The sequence below is a fragment of the Etheostoma spectabile genome, chromosome 20 (assembly GCF_008692095.1).
Source record: "Etheostoma spectabile isolate EspeVRDwgs_2016 chromosome 20, UIUC_Espe_1.0, whole genome shotgun sequence".
Classification (NCBI taxonomy): domain Eukaryota; kingdom Metazoa; phylum Chordata; class Actinopteri; order Perciformes; family Percidae; genus Etheostoma; species Etheostoma spectabile.
In genome coordinates, this window is record NC_045752.1 from 9,542,035 (window position 1) to 9,553,865 (window position 11,831).

The following is an 11,831-nucleotide window of genomic DNA, read 5'->3' on the forward strand; positions in this document are numbered from 1 at the left end:
GATAAATAAAATGTATAAAAATACAAACTTAAGATATAAAACTTTTAGTCCTTTGAACAAAAACAGATTAACAAAAAAAAATAATCAGTGTTGCTGGTGGACAAGCTATGCAACACCAATGCTCGTAACATGGTTGACAGTCTATCACAGTTTATCAGAATCATTTATTTGTCATTATAAATGATTCTGATGAATGGATATTTAAAAAAAAAAAAAATTTAGTTGGCCATTATAAATGCCAATACCGATAGACCGGGAAACGATAATATCGGTCCGCCGATATATCGGTCAAGCTCTTCTATGTATTCTGTTCAAAGGAACAAAAGGAAAAATGACATCGGCAAAGATAAATGCATAAAACCTACCCTACCTGAGACCGCTCCAAGGACTGAAACCTCATTAACTATGTTTATTAAAGCAAAGGAGCTTATACTGGTGTTTTGAGTGCACAAATAGGGAGGTTGTACAGCACAGGACAGGCTATATCGGAATAGAGGCTGCCCCATACTTCTGAAAGGCCAGTCATGAGGTTGCTGGATGGCAATGTGAATGTCCGGAAGTCTTCCTTTAGCGCTTTGCTCCACAGCGGTTGAGGATTCCTGGCTTGGAAATGATGGGGGCTGGAGGGGGGGTGCAGAGCCACACACCTGCCAGATGATTTGTCATTATAGAGGGGTCAGCACTCAGCTGTCACCCCCTAATCACCCATCCTACCCCTTAAGTCAACCCCCCTTTACCCCCCAAACTCCACTCCAGTCCTCCAAAAACACCCCTTGCATTCCTCAGGCAGCTCCGGTTTCACTCACAGCACTGCTGCCCCATCTGCCCCTCCTTCCTACACTCTACCCTGAGAGAAAATGTACCCCTGCGAGAGACACAGCACACTGAGTGCATTGTGTGTATGTGCAATGTGTGTTTATGCCCCCATGTATGTGTCTACACAATTCTCGTGTGTGAATACATGTTTTTCTTAGGGAAGAGCGGTTTGTATCAATACCGACAGCGAACCGATGGAGCAGAATTTTACCAGTGGAGAACGTGTGAATTGGTCCAGGCTGCAGTCCAGAAACAAAACCCCCGCAGACAAGCCAAACACAGAGGACTCTCACAGGTATTCTATATCTGTCAACAGCGGTCTTTCATCACCACGGGTCAAAGGTCACACTCTTTTCCATTGAATGCAGCTTCCTCTGGGATGTGCGAGTGTGTGAGACAGATCCTTAGCCATCAGCATACCCACTGTCCACCAGATTATCTCAAGCTGTACTCTGTGAGTGTGTCTGAGGGGGGCTCAATGTGGTTACATCATATCCTAACAAGCCTATAGACCCCTTATCCATTATCGTCTTATCATCACCACCGACATGCTGAGTCTGCGTCCCAAAAGACAGGAGGAGAAAGAGGTGGGTGTAGCTAACAATTAGTTAAGGGGAGAACATGTTTAGAGTGTTAACAGAAGCTTTGGGTGACACTTGACATTAACGCTTATAGAAATACATTCTCACGTGGAGTGACTGACAACCTCTAAGTTGTCTTTAACATTGCAGCTTGTTAGTTTCACTGATAAAGACTAAGAGGTACACGTGTTTTGTGTCTATGAACAACAACATTTTTGAGGTGCCCATGATAAAGGCCTATTGTGCTACTTGTGCCCAAACTTCACTTCCTGGTCCAAGCGTCACCTGTCACTACTCATCCAGGGTTTTTGTGTGTTGGCCCTGTACCTCCTCTGTCTGACCTGATGGGGGCAATAGAGGCTGGCTGACTGGCTGACTGGCTGGGCCATTGGCCTCACACCTAACCGCAGCAGCCATGGGGCTTGGAGAGGCATCACACATCCCACTAGCCACTTGATACAGAGAGCATCTTTCTTTTGTCTCCTGAGCTGCCACTTGATAACTCTGCCCCCTGGAGAGCTTTGAGGAAGGAGGGGCGGCGGACAAACCAGACTGCAGAGGGAGGATAATGACATGACATCAGTGTCATCATTAACCAAATGGGGCCGTAAACAATGGAAGGACATATGCTGTTTAGTGAATGGCTGCTAGCACAAGGCACACCCATATATACACACAGCTAAACGCCTTGACAGTAACATTCTGGAAATAGAGCCCCGATACAGAGAGGAAGAATGGAGTTTTCTCAGGGGGATAGGTCGCCTCCACAGGTATCAGTTACTGAAGCACCTCAAGCACTGATGAGAGGCAAAGAGGATATCAATGATGGAGAAAGATGGGAAAATACCAAAGAAGGGGGGATAAAGGAAACAAAAAAGACAGTGAAAGTTACAGCAGGGGGAGGGTGACAATTCATACATCATAGTAAGGAAGTACCTCCAACCATAGGGTGCGTGGCAAGTCCCCACAGCCAAGCCCCACATGACGGTAGTTTGTTTTCTTTCTCCAGCTCTTAAGAGGGGAAAATGAGCCAGCTAATCCCCCTGTACATTGCCGGCTTCTTTGCCCCGGGGCTAAAGAGCAGGGGAGAGGCACAGAATTCAGGTCTATTGGTGTTTGTGTAAAAAAGCCAAACAAACTGAGGGTGTGTGCACAGTTATAAGCATCATCATCATAAAAAGATCAGTGTGTTAAAATAATCAGAAGACATCACCTCACCCTATGCTGTCTGTTGACCCTGTCACCTCTAGGTTGTGACACAAATAAACCTGGAGACAAGAGACACTGTTATACTCCGAGTTCAATGTCTGCTGATGTCTCCTTTGCTTGCAATGGCCTGGTTTGGCCTGGCCTGGGTTCATCTTGGGAGGAGACTACTGGTCTGTCTGGCACATAGCCCACAGAGGGAAAACAATAACACTAAAAGCAGACCTCTTTCAGATGACCAGAATACACACAAGACAAATGTTTCTCCTGCTCTGTCATTCTGTAATGCTTGTTCTTTGGGTCAGTAGTGACTCAGTAAACAGCACAAGTAAAAAGCCTGCAGTTAACTACAGTGCATGCTTATTTTGACTCATACTTCAAGAAAAGATCAATATTTGCACAGATCTCTGGGAGGGGAAACAATAGTGATCTGGCCTCCACCAGCTCTGTCTGTTAATGGTCTGTTTACTGAAGACAGACGGGATAATGGCCTGGGTGGGGGCTGGTGCAGAGTCGGATGGTGGCCATGCTACACTCTGTTTCTGATCTAGTTAGTTATGAGGAGACTTAGTACCTACAGTACAAGAAGCGGAGTATGAAAGCAATGTGGTGGCTAGATGCTGTGAATGAAGATGTGGCATTGTGCTGACACAGACAGGTTTGCAAGTCAAATAGCTGGACTTGAGCCTCCACACTTTTATAATGCCTGCACTCTCTTTTGGTTATGCAAATTTTAAATCTGAGAGTTCCACGGCTACAGTCGAGCTTTTAGATCTAAGCTATGGAAACACTTAAATGGTCAGAGAAACACTGCATTGAAGTCTATAGTTACTGGCTCTAGTAACACAAGACAGTGGCACACGCGATGAGTCTGTATTGTGGAAGAAAGGAGGATATCAGATATCTGAGTAACCAAGTTCAGCTTCAGGTCTTGGTTATGGTGGCAACCCAAAAGTATTTTGGAAAAGCCTTACTGTTATGCAAGAGCCAAATTAACAAGTTTTCCCATAAATTGTACTATTTGGCAACGTCACATAATATTTTAATTGGCTGAATGAGAGCAAACTATGTGCCTTGAGACATTATCTAATAGTAGTAAAAGTAGATCAAAGCACACTGCTCTTGAGGGAGTTCATCTAAGGTCATGCTAACCGGCGCCCAGTCTCCAGCTCATAACTTAAGCATCAAAGCTGGGTTTGTGTGAGAAAGAGTGCGTGAGTGCATGACTATTTGAGGCCAAGAATACGAGACCCGTCTCTCCAAGGTGCCATCACTCTGCCCCCGTCAGTCTCGGCACTCTGACGTGTCGTTGCTTTACCTCAGGTCCCCCGTGGTCAGTGACCTCTGACTCTGCCCCCCCAGCCCTTCCAGGCTCGACAGGCCCATCTGATGGATATGCGCCCTGCAGGGATCAGAGAACCTGGGATAACTTGGAAAAGCTATTCATGGCGATTTTTGGAAATTCCTTTGGAGTAGCTGTTTACTGCATATTGAGTGAAAAAGAAGAATATCATGGCTGACTTGCACTTTCATCACAGAGTCAGAGGGAAAAGCAAGGGGAGGAAAGAATGATTTGTATGCAATTTAAACCATCACCTTTAGTGATGGCAGAAATGGATTAAGGAGTACTCTATGGACCATGTTTAGTGGCCCTGCTAAACTCCCAGAGCCAAATCCAGGGTCACTGGTAGAGCTGGAAAGATGGAGAGCTCAGACCTGGAGACAGGCCAATCAGGCAGGGAGAGGCTAGCAAAGCCGGCTGCCAGGAACTGAGGGCTGTGATGGCACCACTGACTATTCTGGATATCTCCCTCCCACCAAAGCACTTAACATGCAGTATAAGCCAACACACAAACAAACAAACAAACAGATACACACACCATTCACATAAACACGCAGATGCCAAGGGATGCTTGGAAAGCTAAAGAACACAGGCAGGAGGAGAGCACCACTCAGAGACCCATTAACCCTTGGCTCCAAACCAGAACAGTGAGCAGGCGTCCTTTAAGTACACGTTAAACATAACTAGTCTACGTGTGTGTGCACAAGTGATTTATGTACATCTGTGTGTCTATGTGTTGGTCCATATGTCCATAAAAAGATTGAGTCACTTTAAAAGAAGACTCGGGGGCAATTATCAGGGGAGGAAAAAGATTTGTTGTTCTCTGTGTTTATGAATGGTCATAGAAAACTATCCATCGCTATTTAACTCCTCAGCTAGTCACAAGGTGTCTGTTTTGGTGAGTGAAAGTGCTCTGAGGACTACTTCCTTGTGCAGAGAAGTGTATCCCCAGGAGACCAGCTCCAGACTAAACACTGCTCATTCAGCTGTTCCCCTTCACCCCACCAACAAGAGACGGATGCTTGACATGCGCTCCCAACAGAAAACCTCACTTTTTCCACCAATTATAGAAAGCAATGCAGAGTGGGGGGAGGCAAAACTTCATAATATTATACACACTGGCATTTGGCAAAACGCATTGAGCAACCTCTGTCAGAAAGAGATGGGCTAATTTCAGGGCGACCTGTGCCAACACAAACAACTGTTCTGGCTAGCTTTCTTGTCAGCACTTGAGGTTTGAGTCAAATTTTTCAACGCTCCGCAGCCAATTTCTCTTTCCCCTATTTTTCCCCCCGTATGATTTGTCCTTGTCCAGAGCCCAGTCTTTCATCGCCTATGCACTCAGAGCTTTAAAAGTATTCTCGTAGAACAAACTCAGACCGAGATGCTCATCTACACAAGCAAAAATAGGACGTAACATTTTCTTCCAGGTCACCAGCATGCGTCTATGTGGGCTCATTTAGAAAAACTGTCCTTTTTTCACTAAAATGAAGGCATGACTTTATTGGTGCTGTGTTTTTTATGTATCCAAGTGCTTCCATTCAGGTTATGTCTGTCAGCAGGCACAGGGTCGGTGTGGGGAGGCGTGAGTTAAAACAGCTACCGCTACAGTCTCTAGCTGCTGTGTGCTAGGATTCATATCACAGTCACGATAATGTAAACATCATATGTTTCCGTTTGTGTCTCCAAAGCAGTATTTACTTCTACTTTGATTTTGTTTATTAGAGGCTTTTACTGTTCAACATAAAAGCAAGGAGCCACGGCAGGACATTTGGAGTATAGGCTGTAATGTAACATTCATAGTCTAGTCATAACTCTCACGGCTCACGCATGGTTCTGGGTATGTGCCAGTCAATGAGATGGACAGCACTATACCATTATAGAAACCTCACACAGTAGGGGTCCTATCCTCTGTGGCAAATCATACGCACCTATGCACATCAGGGGGAGAAGCGTTTGGTTATGCGTGTGTGTGTAAAATGGGGAGGGGGTGGTAGATGTTGAGGTGAAAGCTGCTGCCTGAACATGCAGCCTTTACTCTGCTTCAGTATTGAGGCAGCTGTCTTTAATATAGGAGCTCAGCTCAGCCCATATTTATTCAGGTACAGCTGACAAAGAGGGAGAGACAGTGAAAGAGGCGTGGCTCTTCTTTTTCCTGGCAGCCATGCAGCACTCCTGCGTTTTTTGGGGGGCAAAGGGACAAGGCGAAAGAGACACAGACACTAAGACAGAGGGAGAAAGAGAGCGGCGTACAAGAAAAGAATGAGTTGAAATAAAAAGCATGGCTCCAGTCAGTCCTGTGTTGACTGGACATCCTGTGCAAAAGACCAGCCCCAGAGGCCCCGGGGCCACCAGGGAGGCGGTGTGTGAGCTCAACTAGCCAGTCTCACTTGATGGCTATGTCCAAGACAAATCACCAGTGGTGCTGCTGTCACTGTGGGCCTTGACCAAGACAAACAGCCGTGTTTTAAAATAAGTACCTGCCCCCTCACAGCCCCTTTCACCTCATCCACGCTCAGGCACATCCATATCTCCTCACACATTCAAGCATATTCCCTTCACAGGTCATAGGACTGGAGCTGTAGTCCAACTCTCTACACAGGGGACTCACTTTTCACCCTCGCAACGCTGTCTGCATTCTTTCTCCTCTGCACACACACTTGTGAATATCTACCACATCACACAACTCCCATTGAGGCCAAAATGCTGGGACTGCAATAACAGGGGTAAGTGTGGGTGTGTATGACACAAAGTGTATAGTAGGCTAAAGGGACAACGTATGTATGCATGTCTATGTGCAAGCTTGATCATATATGTACATCTGAGCTTGCATGCACAAAACCTCAAACTTAGCTGAATCACAAACTGCCAACTGTGCAGAAGTGTCAGCACTATTCCTTGCTTTTACTTAACAGCATTGCATCTTGGGAGTTGTGGTTTGTCTGAACGGGCCTCTCTGTGTCGCTGCCTGTGGCCTGCACTGTTGGGACTGGTGTTCCTCACTGAACAGAACCTCATTTATCTCCGTGGCAGAGCCCTTCCTCTCCAGCATTGGTCCTCCTGGACCCCTGAACTGCTGACACCGGGCCCCCCTCCTCCTCCGCTCCTCTGAGCTCCAGCATGCGGCAAAAATTGTGAGATGTGTTTCATCTGCATATTGATCAGCCTGGCCAAAAGAAGTCGGACCTCAGCACTTCACTGAATACATAATGTAAATAAGTACCAGTTATTCTGCTTAAACTCTACTGCAATCCTTTAAAGGAAAAGGTTTCACCTTAAGCAGGTAATTAGGTGTGATTATGCAACAAAGGTCAATAGCAACTTTTATCTGAAGAATAAAAAAAGAATAAACTAGAAAACCCTTATCATCAATATGCTGACATTGTGTACATATCCACACATCTCAACCAAAAGAAGGTTATTGTTAGGGTGAAGTAGTGCTTAAAGTCAATGAGCTCACCCAAAAAGACTATGAACCCATTTTGCTCTCGTCACCCAATAAAAGCAGGCCGCTCTCAATGTGTGGGCAGGCTTTAGTGCCAGCCAGTTGCAGTGCAGATGGCTGGGCGCTGGGCTGTCTGATGGAGAGCTTACATTTGGCGAGAACTGGACCAATGGCGTCGTGGATTGATTGGCCCAAAGGGGCCGTCGGGGAAAGCACTTCCTGTGTGTGTTAATGGACACTCCTACAGAGGCACTGTGGCGGCTTGTGGCAGGGTGATGGTTGTTACTCCTTCTCTCTCTCACTCTATCCCAGCCCTCCTCATTTGCTTCCCCTCTCCCAGTGAATCAGAGGTGAGTCAAGTGAGACGAGCCAGGCTTTCCAAGCAGGCCGACTCTAAGCAGCTACTCTAACACTCCATCAAAACCTTAAGAATACACTAATTTAGCTTTGCAATAGAATTACAAAACTAAACAATTTAAGTTTAATCAGTAAACCCTGATTTTCCCTGTCCCGTGGCTTACTATAATTTCCTAGAAAGGAACTGTACATTTTTGGTGGGATCCTTTAAAAGAACTTTATAATTAGGTATCATTTACAAGGAAAATTGAGACAGTATTCATTTGGTATATTTTAATTAATTAATTACAAATAACTGCTATTATAAGTTAGTGATGGCGCGTCAGCTAAAGCTTTACTCTTTTATTACACTTTATATTTACTTGGGATTCAATGGAGCAGTTCTTTTGAGGAAATTTCACTGAAACTCAAGAGCTGCTTAGAAATTGGACCCAAATAATGATAGTTCTTTCCAGGAAACTTCCAAAGAATGTATGAGGAAATACTGGGCTGTTATAAGGTATTCTTCTTTCATTTAACTTGTGTGAGTGTGTAAATAAATTTGTACCCGAGTCTGCCCAGCTGCTCCAGTTCAGGCACTAAGGGGCCATAGGTTTCAACTTGAAGGGGTTTGTAGTGATACAGAACTTCCTCTATCTTAGGAGCAGGCTGAAGAGACACCGTCTGGCGCTGAAAAAACAACAAAGAGAAAACATTCAACACAGGCCAATAATCTTATTGTCTTAGTTTAGTATGCAATGGAATACAGGAAACTAAGGCTATGGCACAATCAAGATGACACAAACAGGAAAAAATTACTTGGAAAAGGTTTCATGTCAATCAAACCGCAGCATTAACAACCACTAGTTCCTGACTGACTGGTTTGGCAATAGTTTTATCTGACAATATTTTCACAGGCACTGCTGGTTTGGTGGAGAAACCTAAGTGGGACAAACTGAGCATGTTTTTAGAGGTTAACACACTGTTGGCAACTCAACAAATATCCCTAATGGGAATCTGATCAAGAAGAAACAAATAACATCATGCAAGAGAACTGTGGTTGTGAAATGTAAGTCATGATAACAGAAAGTGTACTTTGGATCAAAACTGTCTTTAAGCTATTTCCATGAAATCATCAAAAGATAAACTGATAATGTATAAATGTAAAAGAAAAAGTTAATATTTAATTCAACTTCAAAGGTAGAGTGCATAATTTCAGTCGCCCACACGAGGAATTCTAAGTAATGACAACACCACTGTTGCTGCAGCCACATGATACAAGCCTTCCATGATCGCGCACTTGCCCGCACCCAGTGGCTAGTAGCCAAGGAGGAAATGGAGGATTAAAAAAAAGCATGATGGACTCTTCAAGTCCTTTACCTGTGATTACTATTTGCGTTGTCTTTACGCAGATAGACCTAAAACAATGTTGATCTAAACAGGGTTATCCAAATGTCACTGAAATTAGGCAAATCCTAAGGATTGTTCAATTTACATACGTTTTATAAAATTGTTACACTGACCTGCCATGTCAAGGACAGAAAACTGTAGTCTGAAAAAACCCTTAGATCCATAAGTACTCCAAGTTAAAATTTCAGTCCAGCTACTCCAGTTCCTAATGCTCTTGACCATGGTGATGGAGTGAGAAACATGATACTTTTTAAGGACACTGTAGATTTGTTCGATTTGGTGCTCTGCCATCAAAGGGGGATTTCCACACTGCGTCAGACCACTTTGATTTCTCCAGCATTTAAGTAATGAGACTCAGAAGATGAGCCAGACTTATGAAACAAACCTGGAATTAAAAAGATGAATCCTAAACAAACACCAACCATTTCAGAGAGTAGCAAAGGAACAGACAAAGCAGAGATAAAAGATAAGTGAGCAAGCAAAGAAAAGAGTAGTGGGGGAGTATAAACAACAGAACACAGAGGGGAGCTGATGAAAACCAAACTAAACGAGTAACATGTGCCCCGTGGCCTCAGACTGCCCGCCCTCACACATGCTTTGGCCCATGCAAGCGCACACACGGGGAAATAAAGAAACCAAAGCTGAGCTGGAAGTTACAAAAGCACCGGGTGATAAACACTGAGATGAGAAAGCAACCGATGCAGAGTTTGTCAGCCAAACACAACAGGACAGTAATTTTTCCAATAAGACCAGCGTGTAAGATAGTTAGACAAACAAATAAACACACACCCAAAGAAAACTTACACTGTACTCTTAAAACGTAATACATTATCAATGTAGTATGTAGGTAGTGTTGAAGCAATCCAGCATTTATTTTGTCATTGGGTTATTTCTATACTTTTCTTCAACGTGCCTCATCAAGTTAGTGTGTGATTTCTTTAATTTCCCAGTAGGGTTTAGTGATATGACAATGTATACTGTTAAACAATATAAATGTGTCTAGTGTCAGAATATATCTGGCTGTACTAGGCCATTGCAAGCGATGTTGCAAAACAATGAGCAGGACTACTTTACGGCAGTATTATGTTTTTATACAGTGTTAGCATTAATGTCAGGTCATTCACTATTATAGCTAAACATAAGTACACTCCTTTCTACTTATTTTATCCATAAAAACAGTAAATATAACTTGACATACTGGGATACAGGATTTTATCCATATCTTCCAATACCTTGTCCAAGAATGACTTTTAACTATCTTAACAGAACAAGCCTGAACCCGTTGCATTCATTAGTGTTTTTTACATGTAGGTGGGTAAAGTATCAGGGCTAGTGACAGTGGCATTATATTAACAGTAAGGGAGTGAGAGAAATAGTGAAAGAACGTCTACTCAAAACGCCATGTATTTTGGCATCATTACCTTATGTTAATGAAACTACTGCTGCTGAAATAACAAGTATTGTTCTTTTCCAGGATTGAGATTTCTTTTCATTTAATGAATAAAAATCACATCAAACCTTTTCTCCTTGACTGTAAGGGATACTAACATCTGACATGTATCTGTAAGGTTAACTTATTTAATATATTATTATAATATATTATAATAAGTAAAAAAAAACACCCAATCAAATAACGGACCCAAGAACAGATGGTATTTTAGCCTATTGCCCATAACACTATTTAATGCTTTAGATTTACATTGTTGGGTTTTTCCTTTAAAACACAAATACTAGACATGCTTCTTTATGGTTTTCATTCAACCTTTAACCCCAAGGTGCCAGTGATCCCCTGTACTGTCCCATCCATTCACCCAACACAGTAGAGCCCCACCACAGGCTAATGAAACCCAGACCAACAGACCCAAACCCGGTCACTCTCCCTCACTTTCGCACTTCTTCAGTCTCTCCATCCATCTTCTTTCAGACTTTCAGCACTCTTTAACTCCCCTACTGCGCAAATCACTGGGACGAAGGGTAGAGCGAGAAGCAGACGAAGAAAAGTTTACAATGTTGGAGCAATAGGAAAGAGAGAGGAAAATTGGGAGTTGCATATAGCTAAAGGGCAGTAAATCAGATTTTGGAGCGACAGACAGAACAGAGCCAACCCCTAGTCTAGAGAAATTTCTGTTGCATTCCTCTGCAAGGGCACCTTGAAAACTGCAGCGACACATCATTACAGACAAAAACAGCACAAGACATGCATACACAAGAACCAGCTTTGCTCTTCTGAATATATTTACAAAATAAAAAATCAGCAAGCAAATGAATGCTTTCTAGGACTTCTAAACTGCTTGGATACAAGACAAGCTGTCTGACTGTTTAGTTAACGTAGAACTGTGCCATCTCATACTTGTGCTGTTCTCCACTCCACCTAAAAATACTGCTGAAGCTTTCAATCATGAAGTTATTATGTCCTATTAAAAGCTTGTGTAAATTACGGCATTTGAATGTTGTTTTCCAAATGCTCCGGTGAAAAAAAGCAACAGAAAGGGAGAGAGAGGGGACCCCCAGCTGGTCACAGCAGAGCAGAAATGGCTAAGGGACTAGAGGCCACTGGAGCAACACCACTGAAAAAGCCAACACAAACATCTGCTTTTCACATCACGGAGGCCCACCTTACTACCTACACAACATTATGTGTGCCCTTTATGATGCCTTCAAGTTTGTGTATTTTTTTTTTTTTTTAAAGACTCTT

General features: G+C 43.4%; 1 protein-coding gene across 2 annotated transcripts in view; it reads right to left on the bottom strand.

Moving 5' to 3' along the window:
* Positions 1–11,831, bottom strand: part of mnat1 (MNAT1 component of CDK activating kinase) — a 40,333-nt gene that overhangs the window by 4,449 nt on the left and 24,053 nt on the right. For both annotated transcript variants that reach the window (XM_032500406.1, XM_032500405.1), the window contains one exon: positions 8,295–8,416. In XM_032500406.1, the coding sequence (XP_032356297.1) occupies positions 8,295–8,416 (122 nt within the window). The remainder of the gene's footprint in view (positions 1–8,294; positions 8,417–11,831) is intronic.